Source organism: Pomacea canaliculata, linkage group LG1, assembly GCF_003073045.1.
Source record: "Pomacea canaliculata isolate SZHN2017 linkage group LG1, ASM307304v1, whole genome shotgun sequence".
Classification (NCBI taxonomy): domain Eukaryota; kingdom Metazoa; phylum Mollusca; class Gastropoda; order Architaenioglossa; family Ampullariidae; genus Pomacea; species Pomacea canaliculata.
Genome location: NC_037590.1, coordinates 21015962 through 21036871, shown reverse-complemented (window position 1 = coordinate 21036871; position 20910 = coordinate 21015962). Strand labels below are relative to the sequence as shown.

The 20910-nt window shown below is 38.4% G+C and overlaps 2 protein-coding genes across 2 annotated transcripts in view; both read left to right on the top strand.

The window, feature by feature from the left end:
• Window positions 1-2411, top strand: part of LOC112560514 — a 69459-nt gene extending 67048 nt beyond the window's left edge. The window contains exon 55 of the mRNA XM_025232426.1: window positions 2273-2411. The gene's annotated coding sequence lies outside the window, so the exon portion shown is untranslated. The remainder of the gene's footprint in view (window positions 1-2272) is intronic.
• Window positions 5-7798, top strand: LOC112560506 (proprotein convertase subtilisin/kexin type 5-like). The gene is made up of 14 exons (XM_025232413.1): window positions 5-50; window positions 368-538; window positions 775-921; window positions 1865-2026; window positions 2273-2443; window positions 2665-2826; window positions 3751-3912; window positions 4160-4330; window positions 4594-4740; window positions 5283-5453; window positions 5674-5835; window positions 6323-6499; window positions 7083-7201; window positions 7382-7798. The coding sequence occupies exons 1-14, from the start codon at window positions 5-7 to the stop codon at window positions 7796-7798; spliced, it is 2385 nt and encodes a 794-aa protein (XP_025088198.1).
• The last annotated feature ends 13112 nt before the right edge of the window (window positions 7799-20910 follow it).

Sequence of the window (20910 nt, the reverse complement as noted above, 5' to 3'; positions counted from 1 at the left end):
TATGATGTTTCCTTTAAGAACATTTCTTAACAACATCAGATCAGTCTTGTGTAAAAGAAACGTAAATAAACATGTAAAACGATAAAATAAAATAATGTCCTTGTGCTGCATTCAAACGTACTCGTATCATGTTAATTAAAATATTTCTCCTGATAAACTGTTCGTGTGCGCTGATTTGCAGTCATTAAAGCTCAACCAGAAACCCTCATCTCTGAAAGAGGTTGCAGACTAGTACAGTGTACGGTGTCCACAAATTGATATGATGTTCTTTATAATAACTCGTACACATACAGCACTGACTAAAATTTAGAAGGGTTGGGCCATTGGAGTTTGCTTCATGTTGAATTGTGTTGTCCTTGTGTTACAGTTGTGTGTCCAGCGGGTTCAGAGGACCTTGGTAACCACACCTGTCAACCTTGCCCGAGAGGATCGTACCGCGCCAACTCGTTACAAGACCGATTCCTCAGGTGCACTGCATGTAACACCAGCTTCACCACCGTCACCACCGGCTCTACATCATCTAGCGACTGTAACATCAGTAAGTCAAGAACTAGCACAAGACCATCAACGTTCTCCTTCGGCATTAACCAACATTTCTTTCTTTCTACATGTTCTATGGTCTGTGGTCCCGCCTCACATGGGCGGCTGTCAGTGTGTGACATTATTCATCAGTAATAATAAAATAAAGATACCATTATGGGTATAAAAGCAGTGATTGACTCCAGCGCCAGGTAAACTATTTTTTTATATATTTTGCAGCTGCCTGTTCTCCAGGTTACATGCGTAACTCCAGCACTAACCAGTGTGTACAGTGTGACTATAGCTTCTATCAGCCTAGCCGGTGGCAGGACATGTGTTTCCCCTGTAACACCAGCTACACCACCAACAACACCGGCAGCACCAACCCCAGTGACTGCAAATGTAGGGGCTAACTCTTACATGTACAGCTTACAGTACACAGTATTGTTGTCATACACCAGACGGCACCTCATTATGTACACAGTATTGTTGTTATTAATTATACAGTTCTGTTCTTATACATGACACAGTACTGCACTTTATTACATGTCACGGTTATGCATTACACATTATGTACATCAACAATGGCGTATAAATCAGAGGACCAAGGGAGGCAACCGCCTCTCAAAAAAGATACTGAGGGGTCAAGAATGTGAACGTCGTTAACCGTCAGCATAGAGTTTGCCCCTCACCCAATCAGCCGAGCATCTTCTTACACCACTGCTCAATACTTTTATACACTGAAGGAAGTTGTTGCCTTGTTAGAAGCGTGCAGTTCATTGGCCAACGTAAATAGTGTTTGTCGCCAATACAGTGAAGATGGGATGTCCTGCTCTGTGGTACGTATGGCTCGGCGTAAAACACCATAGTCCACCCCTTTCTCTTTCTTTGTTAATATTGAGTAAACAGCAAACTGAAATGCTCCACAGTTTTTTTTTTCACTCTATACAGTCGTGTGTCCACCCGGTTAATGAAGATCTGGGTAATCAGACATGTCAGCCATGCCAGCAAGGATATTTCCGATCAAACTCCCTCGCTGATCGTTTCCGAAGGTGTACTGCGTGCAATGCCGCCTTCACTACTGCAGGCTTCGGTTCCACATCGAGCGACAACTGTAACATCAGTAAGTCCTAGATAACGAACAGACGATAGCTGTAACATCAGTAAATGATGAACAAGTAACAGACTACATCTGTAACACTATGAAATGATGAATAAAAAACAATCGTTTCAGTCTATAAAGTACAACCTTTGCATTCAACATTTGTCCTCTTTCTTCACTCTCTACAGCTTGCATATATACTTGGATTTTGTTAAGTTGCAAATAACTTATCCAATTTTCCAGCTGCCTGTTCCCCTGGTTACATGCGTATCGCCATCACTAACCAGTGTGTGCTGTGTCCTTACGGCTACTACCAGCCTCTCAAGTGGCAAGACGAGTGTATCTCATGTAACACCAGCTACACCACCAACAACACCGGCAGCACCAGCACCAGCGACTGTATATGTAAGGGCTGACTCTTGTATAATGCTTCCTTTAAGAGCATTTCTTAACAACATCAGATCAGTCATTAAAGCTCTACCACAAACCCCCATTTCTGAAAGAGGTTGCAGACTAGTACAGTGTACGGTGTCCACAAATTGATATGATGTTCTTATAATAACTCGTACACATACAGCACTGACTACAATTTAGAAGGGTTGGGTCATTGGAGTTTGCTTAATGTTGAATTGTGTTGTCCTTGTGTTACAGTTGTGTGTCCAGCGGGGTCAGAGGACCTTGGTAACCACACCTGTCAACCTTGCCCCAGAGGATCGTACCGCGCCAACTCGTTACAAGACCGATTCCTCAGGTGCACCGCATGTAACACCAGCTTCACCACCGTCACTACCGGCTCTACATCATCTAGCGACTGTAACATCAGTAAGCCAAGAACTAGCACAAGACCATCAACGTTCTCCTTTTGCATTATGCAACATTTCTTTCTTTCTCCATGCTCAGTGGTCTGTGGGCCCGCCTCACATGGGCAGCTGTCAGTGTGTGACATTATTCATCAGTAATAATAAAATAAAGATACCATTATGCGTATAAAAGCAGTGATTGACTCCAGTGCCAGGTAAACTATTTTTTTTTATATTTTGCAGCTGCCTGTTCTCCAGGTTACATGCGTAACTCCAGCACTAACCAGTGTGTACAGTGTGACTATAGCTTCTATCAGCCTAGCCGGTGGCAGGACATGTGTTTCCCCTGTAACACCAGCTACACCACCAACAACACCGGCAGCACCAACCCCAGTGACTGCAAATGTAAGGGCTAACACTTACATGTACAGCTTACAGTACACAGTATTGTCGTCATACACCAGACGGCACCTCATTATGTACACAGTATTGTTGTTATTAATTATACAGTTCTGTTCTTATACATGACACAGTACTGCACTTTATTACATGTCACGGTTATACATTACACATTATTACTGTACATCAACAATGGCTTATGAATCAGAGGACCAAGGTAGGCAACCGCCTCTCAAAAGAGATATTGGGGACAAGAATGTGTGAATCCACTGTCATCATAGAGTTTGCCCCTAAGCCGAGCATCTTCTTACACCACTGCTCACTACTTTTATACATTGAAGGAAGTTGTTGTCTTGTTACAAGCGTGCTGTTCATTGGCCAAAGTAAATAGTGTTTGTCGCCAATACAGTGAAGATGGGGTGTCCTGGTATCTTCTCTGTGGTAGAATGGCTCGGCGTAAAATACCATAGTCCATCCCTTTCTCTTTCGACTTAACAGCAAACTGAAATGCTAAACAGTTCTTTTTCACTCTATAACAGTCGTGTGTCCACCCGGTATGAGGACCCGGGTAATCAGACATGTCAGCCATGCCAGCAAGGATATTTCCGATCAAACTCCCTCGCTGATCGTTCCGAAGGTGTACTGCGTGCAATGCCGCCTTCACTACTGCAGGCATCGGTTCCACATCGAGCGACAACTGTAACATCAGTAAGTCCTAGATAACGAACAGACGACAGCTGTAACATCAGTGAATGATGAACAAGTAACAGACTACATCTGTAACACTATGAAATGATGAATAACAAACAATCGTTTCAGTCTATAAAGTACAATCTTTGCATTCAACATTTGTCCTCTTTCTTCACTCTCTACAGCTTGCATATATACTTGGATTTTGTTAAGTTGCAAATAACTTATCCAATTTTCCAGCTGCCTGTTCCCCTGGTTACATGCGTATCGCCATCACTAACCAGTGTGTGCTGTGTCCTTACGGCTACTACCAGCCTCTCAAGTGGCAAGACGAGTGTATCTCATGTAACACCAGCTACACCACCAACAACACCGGCAGCACCAGCTCCAGCGACTGTATATGTAAGGGCTGACTCTTGTATAATGCTTCCTTTAAGAGCATTTCTTAACAACATCAGATCAGTCATTAAAGCTCAACCACAAACCCCCATTTCTGAAAGAGGTTGCAGACTAGTACAGTGTATGGTGACCACAAATTGATATGATGGTGTTTATAATAACTCGTACACATACAGCACTGACTAAAATTTAGAAGGGTTGGGCCATCGGAGTTAGCTTCATGTTGAATTGTGTTGTCCTTGTGTTACAGTTGTGTGTCCAGCGGGGTCAGAGGACCTTGGTAACCACACCTGTCAACCTTGCCCCAGAGGATCGTACCGCGCCAACTCGTTACAAGACCGATTTCTCAGGTGCACCGCATGTAACACCAGCTTCACCACCGTCACCACCGGCTCTGCATCTTCTAACGACTGTAACATCAGTAAGCCAAGAACTAGCATCAAATAAGACGATCAACATTCTATGATGAATGCACATTTCTCCTTCCGCATTATGCACATTTCTTTCTTTCTTTCTACATGTTCAATGATCTGTGGTCCCGCCTCACATGGGCAGCTGTCAGTGTGTGACATTATTCATCAGTAATAATAAAATAAAGATACCATTATGCGTATAAAAGCAGTGATTACTCCAGTGCCAGGTAAACTCATTTTTTTAAATATTTTGCAGCTGCCTGTTTTCCAGGTTACATGCGTAACTCCAGCACTAACCAGTGTGTACAGTGTGACTATAGCTTCTATCAGCCTAGCCGGTGGCAGGACATGTGTTTCCCCTGTAACACCAGCTACACCACCAACAACACCGGCAGCACCAACCCCAGTGACTGCAAATGTAAGGGCTAACACTTACATGTACAGCTTACAGTACACAGTATTATTGTCATACACCAGACGGCACCTCATTATGTACACAGTATTGTTGTTATTAATTATACAGTTCTGTTCTTATACATGACACAGTCTTCTCTTCATTACATGTCACGGTTATGCATTACACATTATGTACATCAACAGTGGCGTATAAATCAGAGGACCAAGGGAGGCAACCGCGTCTGAAAAAAGAAACTGAGGGGACAAGAATGTGAACGTCGTTCACTGTCATCATAGAGTTTTCCCCTCACCTCCTAAGCCGAGCATCTTCTTACACCACTGCTCAATACTTTTATATATTGAAGGAAGTTGTTGCCTTGTTAGAAGCGTGCAGTTCATTGGCCAACGTAAATAGTGTTTGTCGCCAATACAGTGAAGATGTCATGTCCTGGGATCTTCTCTGTGGCAGGTATGGCTCGGCGTAAAACACCATAGTCCACCCCTTTTTCTTTCGAGGAAACAGCAAACTGAAATGCTCATCAGTTCTTTTTTCACTCTTAACAGTCCTGTGTCCACCCGGTAATGAGGATCTGGGTAATCAGATATGTCAGCCATGCCAGCAAGGATATTTCCGATCAAACTCCCTCGCTGATCGTTTCCGAAGGTGTACTGCGTGCAATGCCACCTTCACTACTGCAGGCATCGGTTCCACATCGAGCGACAACTGTAACATCAGTAAGTGATAGATAACGAACAGACGATAGCTGTAACATTAGTAAATGATGAACAAGTAACAGACTACATCTGTAACACTATGAAATGATGAATAAAAAACAATCGTTCCATTGTATAAAGTACAACCTTTGCATTCAACATTTGTCCTGTTTCTTTACTCTCTACAGCTTGTATATACCTTACTTTTGTTAAGTTGCAAATTACTTATCCGATTTTCCAGCTGCCTGCTCTCCAGGTTACATGCGTAACTCCAGCACTAACCAGTGTGTACAGTGTGCAGTAGGATATTACCAGCCTCTCAAGTGGCAGGACATGTGTCTCCAGTGCAACGCCAACTACACCACCGCCAACACTGCCAGCACTAGCGCCAGTGACTGCAGATGTAAGGGATTTGGCTAGCGTGTGTAACTTCTGAGATACTGAGACTAGCTCCCCTTGCAGATATGTATTAATGTCAGAAATTGTGATAGAATTAAATAAATATTACATAAAGCATCAGTCACTCTGAGCCTAAATGCTAATTAATTAAGCATAGTATTATCACTTTAGAGAAAGAGGATCCTTAGAAGAAATTAAGGGTGGCTGTATGGAAGTATACAAATGATTGTCGTTAATATATATATAATTATTGAGGCCTTTATTTCTACATAGTGAAAGTTTTTCCTTGCATCTAAAGACCTAATTGCCAAGTCCAAGAAAATAAAATTTTTCATTATTAATACATTATATAAGATAGGCAATCATTCTGTGGATGTGTCTCACAGGTTATTTGATATGCAATTTGACTGCGTTGTAATTTCGAGCAAAATACTTCCATAAGTTATATTTACAATCTGATATTGAGTTTACTCTGTTCATACTGTCCACAGTCTATTGCCAGCCCGGGTACGAGGTCCAAACTCCCGGGGTGGCGACGTGTTCCCCGTGTTCCAGAGGAAAATACAAGACCAACAACGGTGACGACAAGTTCCGGGCCTGTCAGACCTGCAGCAGCGGAATGACCACAGATGGCACTGCGGCTTGGTCTGCCAGCTTCTGCAACATTGGTAAGTGTGTGTGTGTGTGTGAAACTGTGCATCTGGGCAGTAACGTGTGCTCTCCAATTAATAAGATATTATTTATAAAATGCAGTGTTGGCTTTTCTTAAAGGTATGTTGTGTGTTTTCTTATGTTGTGTGTTGACATTGCTGTGTTGTTCCGTATTCTCTTGAGCATGATGTGTTGACTTTAAAGACTTGCTAGCACTTGCATCCGTTTCTGTTTTATTGCCGGAGACATCTCCTGTTCCCGAGAACAGTTAAAGGTAGAGCTTACAGAAACAGACTCCATGACCCCTTACACTGCTTTGTAAAAGTCCTTTAAACTATGTACAATTAAAAAAAGTAATTTTAAGAACGAAATTATGTTTTTTTATGTAATTACTATCCATTATAACATTGTATTTGTTGTAGCAGCGTTCAACTACAACATTATGTTACAGTCATTACATCTTGTCATAAATACATTTTTATGTGCTTGCTTTGTAAATTTTGTTTTCATCCGTCTTGCAGTAACAGACGACTCACTAAGCCACAGCTTTATAAAGTTTTGACATACAAACATTGAGAACTGTTTTGCTTGATATTTTAGCGTTGTGCAAGGCCGGCCAGGTGATCATGAACGGCTCGTGTGTGCCATGTCCAGCAAATTTTTACCAGAATGAATCACAGTCCCCTTCTCCTACACCAAGTGTACCGCTTGTCCATCTGGTACTGGGACCAGACAGACGGTGAAACATCACTGGCGGCCTGCTTACGTAAGTTATCATCATTTGATTAGACACTAAACGTGCGTGCGTGGGTGCAAGCAAAGAAAGATATAACGAAACTCGTAAGACTGCTTGCTGTGTTAGAAAAGGACGTCTCTGTTTTCACTTCTTTTATACACAGATAGGAATGCAGATTTTTGTAAAGTTCTTGTCAGAAGGTTATCCTCTGTTAAGACTTATAGAACGATACCAGAGTATATCAACTGATAACAGTAGCGATAATGGTAGCGCTGTCTCAGCAAAATCTCATCTGCATGATGTTGTTCACACTCATCATGGTGCCTGTACTCAAGATGTCTGTCTGTCAGCAATGTGTGGGCCTGGACAACAGTACAACTCCACAGTCAGCCAGTGTGTGGCCTGTCCGCAAGGCACTTGGAACTCCGGCAACGCCTCCCAGCAGTTTGACCCCTGTGCCCCTTGTCCTGCCACCTACGTCACTGTTGGGGAAGGAGCCACCAGTGCAGATAACTGCACCCTGAGTGAGTTCTGCTGGTTGAACACAAATACCACAAAGCCCGTCATACAGCAAGTGTGAACAATTTGAAACTAAGGTGATGCAGGACAAACAGCTACAAAATTATTTGAGCTGTAGGTTCATGTTGGGACAATTTATTTTGTATTTGTTTTCTCCAAATTTATTTTAATCCGTAATTTTGTTTTTTTCCATTTACTTCAGAGGACTGCCCACCTGGCCAGTATATTGCAACGAACGACAGCTGCAAGCCTTGTCCTTTAGCCACCTACCAAAGTGCAAGAAGACAGTATAACTGTACAGCATGTCCTGCTGGAACAAACACTTCTAGAGAAAGTACCACGGATGTCAGAGACTGTACAGGTAAACTTCACCGAAGTTTTAATTTACCGTTATGTTGCACGTGAATGTGTGCCGCCCAGAAATTGTTCTTAATGATTAGCTTCCTTTTTTTTGTTGCTGTTTTCTGTTTTTTTTTTATACCAGACACTACATGTGCATGTTAGTATGTGTCGATGTGTTCAGGAAGGTTGACTTGTGCAAAATACTTTGATGGTCAGTCTTCCTCCTACCTTTCTCTCTCTCTCAGTTCAATGTGAACTAGCTTTCTAAGCTGTTTAATATAAAATAGTATAACATATCATACATTCTAGTCCTAAGACACAGAAGTGCAGTGTATTCCAGTCCTAAAATATGACTGTGAGAAAATAAATCTGTAGTTTGGTATTATGCTTCTGGAAGCTGCCTGTGTTATCTCTTGGTTCTGAATTCTGGACTGTGTTCTTAGATTACAAAACTCTCAAAATCTTGTCTGAGTGACATTGCTTGCAGCAGTAATGTTAGAGTTTAACTTATTGCAGCGTACTGTCAGAAGGGATTTCGACTAAACAGTGCAGGAAAGAGTTGTGACCCTTGTGAAGTAGGCTTTTACAAGGACCAGCGAGGAAATTCATTCTGTATAAGATGTCCTGCCAATTCAACAACAACTGATGTAGCTTCTACCAGCATCAATCAATGTATAGGTAAACCGATTATGTTTTGGAATAAACTATCACAGTAGTTTTCACCTAGCGGCCTAGTTTTACCAATGAAAAAATATTGTAATGTGTGTGAGTGGCATGCATGCATGATAATCTGTTTGCTTTTTACATCCACTACTTAGCCAGCAGTGATTTTTTTAAAAATATGCATTAAACCACTTCTTCACTCCTAAACACAGTGCACTTACTGTTACTTTAATCCGTTTTAGCTATCTCTGTTCTTTTTTTCACTCTGTCCTCTTTTTATATCTCACAATACTTCTGTCCTGCTGATATCCCTTTAATTGTTTATTTCTTTTCAGCTGACACTTTGCTACTGCTGTTATCTCTGTGTTTTCACTCTCTTTAATATTTGTATTTCATCCTCATTGTTGTCCATCTTTTTGTTTCTTCAGTTCTACTTACTAACCTAGTTTTTGTGTCAAGGACTGCCAAGCCCAAGCTTCTAAGTACAATTATGTGCTATTTAGTTTGAACATTTATTACTTTTATTATTATTATTTTTCACGATAGAGCACTATTATTTTACACCCTTATTTTTTCACTTGTATTCCACATCCATGGCCTAGTGAAATGTAATACGCTATTCAAGCATGATGATAATTAATATCAAAGCACGTATAAAGATAAAATAGTGCTAATGTTAATGCAGATGTCGTATGCTCCTACAAATAGTTTTCATCTGTAAGCTTTTCCTCAGATTCATTCAGTTATTGTGTAATTCCTAAAATGTTATTTTTCGTCAGCAAACTGTACTGAGGGGCAGCACAGGGTACCAGGTGGCTGCAAGGACTGTCCAATAGGAACATATCAGCCAGAGAAGTCGCAGGATAGTTGTATCCAGTGTCCTGTTTGGGACCACAACTCTTTTTGCAGGACAAGTTTACAATTCATCATGTGTTGGTGAGTTCAGTGATTTAGTAATAGTTCCCAACTCAGAGGTACTGTCTTATAGGAACAAGATGTAATCTGCTGCTTGAGATTGCCAGAAGAAACTGATCTTATGCAATTTAGCACTCATTATGCATCAACTATACGATTCTTGATTTTTGTTTTTTTTTGTTTCATCAGTTTGACTAAATCATTTTGTGGTGTAATCATTTCCAAGTCAGTACGCACCAAACTGAGACCAAAAATTCATTCTTTCATTTCTAAAACTGATAGAATATGGAAAAAATGTGGATTTTAATTTTTATTTCAAACATTAGCACAGCTGCAGTCAGAACTCTATGAAAAATAAGTCAAGAAACACCACAACTACTAATCGACTTGTAAACATTTGCTGAAGTTATAATATTCAGCTCAATGCAGATTTCTGAGAATGTTTAGGTGGACATGCACTTGTAGGTTAAATACATTGAACAAAAATTAAGTGTTTTTTGTTAAATTTTAAAAGTATATTCTAAGAAGATACTGATGAAATTTGGCTCAAACTGCAATTGCCTATCATAATATATAATGTTTCTTCATAGCTAAATGAAATTTTCCATAAAGAACCTATTTGTCAATGTTTCTTAAAATTTGAAATGTTAATTTTTAATGAATGAAAATAAATTCATAAAAAACCAGATAGCAAAATCAGCCTGTTAAGACTACAAATCTGTCCATTGGTTGAATGATTCTGTGGGAATTTAAAAAACTATTTATTATATTGAAGATAGGCTTTTGATGGTGTATTAATCTTGAAAGAACATTGTATTTTGACAATTATGGATATATATAGGTTTTTGATGGTAAAAGAGCATTGTCTTTTGATCTACCATGTTCATGCACAGTGAGTAGTCCAATCTAATTCAAATGTAGTTCAAATTCTAATCCGCATGATGAAACCCATATGAGAAAATGAAGTCTTAGGATTTCTGTGAAACTTGTGTCTTTTTCAAGATTCTGATATTCCAACGAAATATTTTACTTTCTCATTTTCTTTTTTAAATTTGTAGATGATTGTGCAGATGGGACAGCTTATAGCACGTTAGCTAAGGTGTGTGAAAAATGCGTTATTGGATATTACCGCAAAAAGAATGACACAGTGAGTTGTATTAAGTGTTCTTCCTGGAAAAACCACTGTTATTGAAGGAGCAAGCCGCTGCATTGATCTTGTGGAAGGTAAAACGAAGATTATTTTTGATGATCTTTTGTGTAAGGAATAATTTGCAGTAGTGTGGTATATTATTAATATAGAGAGCAGCATATATATTACATATGTAGCAAACTGAGTACTCTGTTAATAGCAATTGTTCTGCAAAAGAACTGCTGTGCCATGCTAGAAGGATAGCAACAGTCATATTTGGAGAACTGGCAAATGATGTATCAATTCTCCATCAATTGTATGAGAAATAATTTTACTTTAGCTTATGGACTATTTTGATTGATCCAAAAGGAATGAGACAGCAGTAAATTATACATCTGTGCCTGTTGGTTATCAGTATAGTAGTTTTACCAGGAAAGTCAAGTTGTATTTGTACACCTAAAAGGAAACATAGACACATGGTAATTACTTCAGTAAAATTTCACAAACATTTATAGGTTTGCTCATGAGGAGTGTTACACTAATATGGCTGTACATTTAAAGTGCAGCAAGAGTATTACATTAATCTGTACATTTCAGGCACTACAAGTTCACCCAGTCCTGTCATCAAAAAATTTTTCATGAGAACAATCATTAGAATGCAGATTGAGGATTGCAGCAACACTGTGCAGATAGCAGCTGCTATTAGGAGATTTATCCTAAACAGACTTCTCTCTGCTGATGCAATGTTCCCACAACTATGTGCATCAGATTGTCAAGCTGATCTGAGCGTTCGTTTCATTGGTGGCTGTCTGTCCAATTCACGAAGGAAGAAGCGAAGTACAGACCAAGATGCTTCTGATACAACTTGCCAATGTCACGTGTGTAAATACATGAACATGGAACACTGTGTGCAGTTTAAAATCATGGATATGTATCTCTGATACATTCATAAGCTTACACTAATTTTTCATTGACATACATACACTCTGTTCTCACCACCCACAGAAAATAACCTATAAGTGAAAATTATTTTTAATGAAGTGAGCTTACTTCATTATTAGAAACTATATTCCCAAAATCTGAGCAAACATCTGTTTCTTACACCAGGATTGTCAGGGCTTCGAAAATAACAGCTCTCATTTAAGGTTTAGAACTATGAAAAACTATTACCATCACTTTGTCTTTTTAATCTGGCATCAACCTCTAGCTAAATTCTTATGTCTGTCTCACGTTAGTCTTCAGCCGAGATATTATAATGAAATAAAAGGCATTTTTGTTTTGTTAAAATGTTTTCTATGGAAACACAGAATCAGAAATAGAAATAATAAATAATATATTTATACATACAAATATCTATTAATATAAAAGTTTTTGGAAAATGAAATGTGACATAAAGAAGTACTCACTGCAACACAAAGCTTAAGTTTAGCCTATGTCTTTGAGCCGTTTTAGTGCTAGTAACCGTTAAATATTAAGGTATTTCGGTTTTTTTTTCTGTCAGTGAGGAGGTTTTAGGAACTGATTCAAGTGGAATAAGCGTCACAGAGAGATCTCAGGATGTTGTTACCAGAGCCTTCTATGACACAAAGCAAGATGCATCTCTCCTGGTACACAATATCAACTCCTGTTCGTTTTTTGATGCACATGTGCAGGCATTAAAGAATATAAGAGGAAGAAAATATACTCTGTGTATTTAAGCATATGTGTGTGAATGTGTATGTGTAACTAAGTGTGTTTTGATAAAGATTCACATACATTTGTGTCTATATACATTGTATGTGTGTTTTAGAGTTGTACATATTTTTCCCTTTATTGTAGTTTGCATGCCAATGGAAACTACTGTTATACTGTCAACAACTAAACACACTCTTTTCCTGTTTTTTTTCTGCTTCAGGCTGACAATTTGCTGCAATTTGTTGCCATCATTAATACTACAATGACCGAGCAGTGTAACCCTGGTCAGCGTATAGATGGCACCTCTTGTGGTATGCTTTGAATTTTACAAGCTTAGCACCATCTTTTAAGATAAAAGATTAGTTTGAAGTTAAATGGTTTTGCATGTTTTCTTTGTGGTGTCAAAAACCATACTCTAATCCATGTTTTGGGAAATGCTAAGAACGTATATTAAAAGTGATTTGAAAAAAGATGAATATTAAAACCTTTACAGGAAAATTAAGTTTCAGTCAAGAGAACGGCATTCACATCCAATTAAGCTGTCGCTGTTAGTAGTCCATAGCTAGCGCCTTGTAACACTTACAACCAAATCATGTTTTCTTTTGTACTTGACAGTGGACTGCTCTGCTGGGTATTATTCCACTAATGGAACATCTAGCATGTGTACACCATGTGAAATGAACACTTATCAAGATACACCTGGCCAGGCATCCTGCAAACCTTGTTCAGCGAATACCTACTCAAATATCACAGCTTCAACTTCCAGCAGTAACTGCATCAGTAAGAAGATTAGTTATTCAAAAATATCTCTTGCAGTACCTGTGAACTTATATATTTTAATTATCTGTTTGATAATTGTTTATTTGTTGGTTTTTCTCTTGTCTTTTATTCATTCAATCACACCAATAATTTTTTTCAAAAGTGATTCTCATCAGATTTGGTGATGGCTGATTAGATGTGAAGCAGCATTGTAAGACGGTGTCATTCATTCATTGACTGGTACTGGTCGGTGAGGGGAGCATATATGGATAGATACCTCCAGAGAGGCCTGCTTGAATGATGGTGAACAGGTCATGAACTGAACGACCTATATCCATTTCTTCACACTCCTAAGCCCTTTCATTAGTTTTATATATCCTGTATAAGAACCAGATGTTTAAATTTGATATTAGAATGAGTCTGGCACCTGCATTATATTAATGCTTGAGGCAACCACCATCTTTGTGAGATTGAGAAATATACTGGATTATTAAGCCAGTTTCAGGGATCTTGCTGCAACATTTCCTTAAAGCACTGTATTCAGGTGAGTTTTCACTTTATAAATTGTTTATTTAAAAATATCCAGTAGATATTCTTGTTTACTGTATTAAAGTTTTAGGCCTATCATATTTATTTTTAAATGTTCTGTAGTGATTCTCGTTTATCATATATCAGGTTAAATATCAGGAAACCAGCTTCCTCATGTCCTGGGCATAGTGAGAGTGTAAGAAGATCTATAAAATGACTACTTTTACATGTCTACCATGGTTAATTATTTGAAAAGGCATAGTTTCCTCATTCTTTTAGCATAGTCATGTTACTGATTTTAGATTATTAATTAATAATAATAATGTAATCTTGTGCAGGCAAGAGAACAGTGGGAATACAAAATTGTCTCTCTACCATGAGAGAGAATAAAGAGAATAATCCCCAACCTAACTTCCTGCCTTTTGACGTAAGCCTTAAAGGGTAGGGAAATCCATGGTAGAAAAGTGGTGTATATAGACATTTGTTAGGTAGAGGTAAATAGTTGGGACATACCAACAGAAAGTGGTACAGGTCTTTCATGCTTGTATGATTACTTTATGACTACACAGTGCAATTCTAACTTGAGATCGAGGCCCTGTTGGATCCACCAGCCCTATCTTGCAAATACAAAATAACATTGCGTTGGGTATCTGTGTTCTGATAATGTTAATAACCTGCACCAGTATTTGCTAATGAGTCCATTACAAGAGGTTATCTGTCACATTCACCTAATGCAATGCAATGTTTAACAAACCTTCCAATGTTTAAAAATAATTTACAAAGCTTTATGCATACTTTCTCTATATCTTCATGTTGTTTCAAACCCCAATTTTTTTTTTATTGTGCTGTAGACCCTTAATTTCAATGAAATGATGCTTATGTACAGCCACTTAATGTTGATATGGATATAACCAGCAGCATTTCATGTTTATATGGGCCAGGTGAACTTCAAAAAAACTGAATACAAAATTGCTATTATTTATCACTATATTATATGAAATGTTTGTGTGCAAAGTATTAAACAGCGATTTTCAGATGTTCATGTGTTTGTTTGTGGGTATGCGTGCATAAATGTGTTTGTTGCTATGCCTGAGGATACTTTTTTACTTTTTGTTTGAGTTGGATAGTCAGTTAGATACATTCTTTAACTCTATCTATATTATTATAAATATGTTAGACATGTTAACTTATTTCATTGATGAGGACTGATTACTTTATTTTTCTTTTCTTCTTCGCATTACACTGTAAGTTCTTATTCTTAATTTATTCTTTTGATCTAACAAATGTATCATTTTGACCCAATCTATTTACTTAGTTGCAGCAAACAGTAACTTTTAATATCTTTGGTTTCAGCAATTTTCAGGATTTATTTTGATTCCAGTAATTGTACTAGCAAGATGTTATCTGTGATACTGCTAAAACTAAGAGTTAGAGAGATATTTATGTTTGACCATATTTTTACTGAATGCCATCTTATATGAGTGATGAAATGAAAAACAATGTGATTCAACTAAAATAGGGTTGAGGTATTTACACTTAATTACTAGACATTTCTCATTAATAGATTTTTAACATAATTTCTACTTTTACTTACCTTTTGTCAAAGATATTAAAATAATAATTGACTGCTTACAGTAGTGACTATCTTTGAAGTGTTAAATGTATGATGCAGTACTGTATGTTGATTATCAATGAACTCTCAATTGTAATAAATGTTTTTATGAAAGTTAATGGGTCTGCAGAAAGATTTCAGTTCCAGGTCAGTATTTGGAGAGCTGATCGAGGTTATGGTGACTGTCAACAAAGGAAATCTACCAGTCAACACTTGGACACCTCATGATGAAAAATGTTTCCTTTCAGTATTTTCAGTAAATATATCCCTATGCTAGGCTGTCGGAAGTGATTATGATGCAAATTTGTGTATGCTTTATTGTTTTTATAGTAAAATTATCCCTATCGTTTCAATGTGAAATCTTAAAGTGTACTAATTACATATGAATTTAGTGTCTTCCATGTGTGAGGGCATAATGTAAGTTGTATGCGTTGTCGTTAGTCTGTTGGTGTACTATGAATATTGTCTTTATCTTTGAGTCACGCTAGAAGTGGCTATGGGACAGACCTGGAAGGTCAGTGGGTTATATTTAGCCATACACAGAAATATCACTCTACAGAGATAATAGAGTTATATCATTGTCAAAACTTTGGTAACAGAAACCAGCGTCATGCGCTGTACCATTTATTCTCTACCCCGGTCTTATGTTAAATTGCTTTGTATTTCATTGCAAGCAAAAAGGTACTTATTGATTCATCAGCTGAACAGGAGCCACCTACTCTTGTTTACCTGGATCCTTCAGCATGTTGTGCATCCTCAGGAATGATGGCAAAGGTCAGCTTCGATAGGATCCACTAATTAAGGTGTTGTACTAGTCAGTTATAGTGATGATCTCAAAATTCTGCAGAAATATGAGCCTCCTGCTGCCTTAATGTTAAATGATATAAAATTAAATGTAACCCCATTTTAAAATTGCTTCTCGACATATTTTCTAGATATTTTAACAGTACATTTAGATATATATTTATATTACAATATATTTATCCACAGGGGTAATTTTAGATAGTACTCTTACTAGCAATATTCATACATGTATATGCTAAAATAATTTCTCTCTCTCTCTTACTCACACATTCCCAGCAACTATACAGTTGGTGACCCCAGGTCACCTCAGACTAGTACAAGATCACGGCCAGTAGAGTTTATCAAGTGAATGGCACATGGAATGAATCTGCATACAGACATCATGTACCTACAGCCAGACCGCAAGAGTGAAAACCCACATCATCAGCAATGGAGAGGATGCAGGTTTGCCATGGATTTGAGTTTAAGTAATATCTATAATTCATTATAAATACCTTTTCACATTAAAAGGATGTATGTCATTTGAACTTGCTCTAACTTATGTCTGTATTTCTTTTACCACACTTCAGGAATCCTGGTGCTGACCACTGAACTACTATATTTGGGCGCTGTTATCATTGGTCTCTGCACACAATACCACTCCCTATCTGAGGAAGACATTGTAATGGCAACAGGCGGAAAGATGAGAAATGAGTAGTCTTTACAGAAAGAAAGATTTTGTAAAGACAGAAGATGAGATAATCTATTTTACACTCCACATATCTCTGAAGAGCGTTTCAAGGGATTGTCGCCTTGACTTTGAATCAGCAAAACCCTCGTCAGTCTCTTGCCCCTCATCAAGCCTCATAACCTACCGTCTATGCTCCTGATGCGACTCACGGCGTCATTTAGGCGCCTTTCTACTTTTCTCTGGTGTTGGGGTCTGGCCCAGCTTCTTTATATAAAATATGCAAAAATAAAACGATTTTCACGATTTTAGCTCGATTTTCTCAGTTATTACCAAGGACAGTGACCTAGAAGAATTGATAGTGGGCGAGAGAGATCATCTATATTCAGCAGATATGAGTAAACATGTGTCTGCATCTGTGAGTTAGGTAAGAATGAAAAGAAGGGCAGTAACATCCCATCAAAAATGTATCCCTTGTTTACATGTGCTTAAATACTTTGATTTATTTGATTACATAGGTAAAAATGCGTAAAAAAGTTAGAAGAATAAAAGAAAAGCGAGACAAAATAAGCTTATGATGAAGAAACTCCAAGTTTGAAGAAAGCTTTCTGCTGCTTAATGTTTCTAAAACTAAAGAAATAGTCCTTGATGTAGGAAACATTAACCTGTCCACAAGCACGTGACCATTGGCAGTGAGACGGTAGAACTGGTGCAAATTTCTAGGTATCTAGGCACAAAGCAAATTATCCTTGCAGTAAACATCAACATTGGGAAAACACATCAGCACCTGTTCCTACTAAGGCAATTGATGAATTGTATAATTGGCTCTGTTCTTGAATCAATATATCCTAACCTGATCGAAAATATTTGAAAATTCAGTCTGTATGTGTGGCTTTAAAGATAAAACTTGTTTGACGAGGGTGGTCGAGATTGCATGCAAGATCACTGGCTCTCCACAAAGTCCACTAAGTGATCTATACACCGAGGTTCTGATGTCACGAGCATCTGGTGTCAATGAACCAGGCTAGGAATGGTTCTCATCTTCCTTTTGGCCATCCTCTGACACCGTTTGATGGAGTAAACTCTTTCTAATATCAGTTTACTCACATTTCAGCACCATCTGGTGTTACTTCTTTTAATTAAGTCAACAGTCACGTGAAGAAGAATGTTTCTTTGTAAAAGAATAAGCATGATGAAGCTACCTAGTTTTACTAGGTAAAATAAAAGTTGGGTGGATGTATGTATCACATGGTAAGAAAAAGCAGTTGACAAGGTTGATGAAGAACTTGTAAGACGACTGTTTCTAACTCGACTGAGGCGAAGCGCTCAAATTTGATGAATTTTGGACAAAGTTACGCAGCCCGTTGGATTTAAAGTCATGGCGAAAGTTCATTGCGGTCTCTAGTTGAAATGGATCAAAGATTAAAGGGAAGCAATTCATACATTGGAAACATTTCTATAGTCAGATTTGTCTCTCTTTGCTTTATAGAAAGAGATCGTCTCCCTGTCTGATGTGTACATTTATATATAAAAATTCTGTATACTTTACGACTGCGTATGATCAGTAACTCAATCGGTTATTGGATATTGTTTAAAAAACTGTTATCTCACACTAACTTACTTCCAGATTAAAGAGTTAGGTCTGACACATTCAAAAACATTTTAAATATCATTTGAGTCTAGAAAAAGTGACAGACGTTTGGAAAGGCTTGCACAATGATGTCTGTAGCAACAGGCAAGCGGCACCCACTTGACAGTCAGTCGTGTGTAACGACATTCCAGAAAATGTACACTAGCAGGGACAGGCTGGCACTCCAAACCCTTTGTGTGCCAGGCTTCCTTTAACAGCGACTTCGTGAACGCAGGCGTTCCGTTGCGGCGCCGTGAAAAGTTTAAAAACGAACAAAACAGCAGTTGACATCCGGAAGTTACTTCCACGCGCACATTAAAGGCTTTATTTGGCGAAACGGAATGTATGCATGCCAGAAGATAGTGTGAAAGTGAATGGTTGAGTGAATCATAGTAGACAGGAAGAAGACTTAAAAAAATTTTTTTTCGTTGAGTTGTATTACCAGACACCTAAATTGTAATATACAAGTTAATGTATGGAAGAACTTGGAAACTTTAATCTTTACATGTCACAGGGTAGCAATGGTATTGTTGACAACTTTCAGTAATCCAGCGAAATGAACTGAATAAAAACTAAACGCTTCACTGGTTCTTTTATTTTGTCTTTTATTACTGGTTCAGACGCACAATCTGTTTCTGATACACACCTGCGGCAAAGCACAGTTTGTATTTGCGTATACATGTCTAAAACAAACATTGATGGCATCTGCTCCCACTCAGAAGCTGGCCACATCATAGAGATCAAACGGACTGCACTACAAAACTGTTGGAACCAATCTCAGCTGCAATCAGTCTTTCCACTTCACCGGTTGCGAAAATAAAAGCCAACAGGTGTAGGTGTCCATGAAAATGACTAACGCGTATTTTGCCTTCCAGCCTACGGGCTAATAAACGTGTGACTGAAAATGAGCAGCATTTTGTCTGTAGTTTTCAATTTTTGTGTAATTTTGGTTTACTATGGATAATACAAAATGTAATCCTCTATAATAAAAATACCAACAAACGATATCAAAAATATTTACTTCGCTTTGTGCAAATATATCCGTTACAGGCCACAACATCCTTTAGCCTATTACTATTTTTTAAAATATAGAAATAAAAAAAAAGAAACTTTGAGTCGTTGATATTAAGATTAGGAAAAAACCATCAAATTGATAGTAATAACTGTTTGTTTCTTTTTGTCAAAATTTGACAATTAATAATGAGTTTTGACAAAAATGTGACAATGATAACTTTTCACGCTCTTTATTTTAAAGTCTCTTGCTGTGCGGATCGCTGTCAGCGCCATCTAACAGTGTGGAGGCTGCTTAATGTTGTCCCTAGAGGTGACTTCCTCTCTCTGTATTTCAAGCTCCTCATTTGTGTTTCACGATCGAGAGATTTTCGTGTAACTCTGAAGCCCTGTCGGGGATAACGTAAGCGCTGTTGTCCATAAACTACTTCAGCAAGGATCCTCCTCTCCCCTCCCCTCCCCTCCTACCCCTACACACCCCTGCTGTAGAACTCGGGCCCGCAAACGCATGAAATTTTATAACATCGCACTCTTCACCCAAGCGCTGTAGTTTTTTCTCTTTTCCTAACCTCTCACCTCCTCTGTTTACATAAATCGTTATTCAAGCGTAAAGATTACACGTTACAATGATCGGACATTCAAACTGTTCATCTCAGGTGAGTTCGCACCAAGTGGCTGGATTGTGTGCAATGTCACGTACCTTAGTTTCCTGTGTCGATGCTGTCTTTTATTCCTTCACATGAATTATTTTGATATTTGCAGCGTGTTACGATGCATTGGACATGTCAGAAGTTTATATTAAGACCCGACCTCAGGCTTTCATTTTCACTGAAAAATCATGCAATAAATCCAATAATAGAACAAGGCCTTTTGTTGCCAACGGCAAACTGCGCACTGGACCCTAAAACTTTACAGCAGGATGACTACGCACATTTCATGCTTCTTCTCTCCTCCTCCTCCTCCTCTGTGTATTTGTTTGTGCTTGTTAAACTACCATGCCTTTTCTGTATAAAATGCCTTTTCAAAGACTTGGAAGTCAATAATGCAGTTTAAAAAAATTATTGGTAGTCAGAAAAATGACTAAGATTGCAAAATAAAGATTGAGCCCACCTGACGTTGACACATTTTCTGAATTAAAGATTCATGTACCGGCTTTAGCATTGCAGTCAATCAGTCGACTCTGTAACGGACTTATTACAACCTCACCTCAGCACAGGAACAGCAACACCGCCGCCAAAAAGGATATTGTTGGTCCGACCGCTAAGATTGGGTCCTTGTCATCAGGGTGATCGCAGGACAAGCACGTGGAGGAGCAACAGGATCTGCTAGCCCAGGCTGTTGGCAGTCCCCTCACTAAACAAACACCGCCATTGTCTCTCTCTCTATGCAGCAGGCGACTTCCCAGCGAAATTCACTGAAAAGCCACAGGTAGTTTGTGT

Bases quoted from the DNA above. Each gene is read 5' to 3' on its own strand.
- LOC112560506 (XM_025232413.1), top strand. From the start codon at position 5: ATGTTTCCTTTAAGAACATTTCTTAACAACATCAGATCAGTCTTGT. The intron at 2,444-2,664 runs GTAAGCCAAGAA...TATATTTTGCAG, and splicing joins ATCTAGCGACTGTAACATCA to CTGCCTGTTCTCCAGGTTAC. The intron at 3,913-4,159 runs GTAAGGGCTGAC...CTTGTGTTACAG, and splicing joins CAGCTCCAGCGACTGTATAT to TTGTGTGTCCAGCGGGGTCA.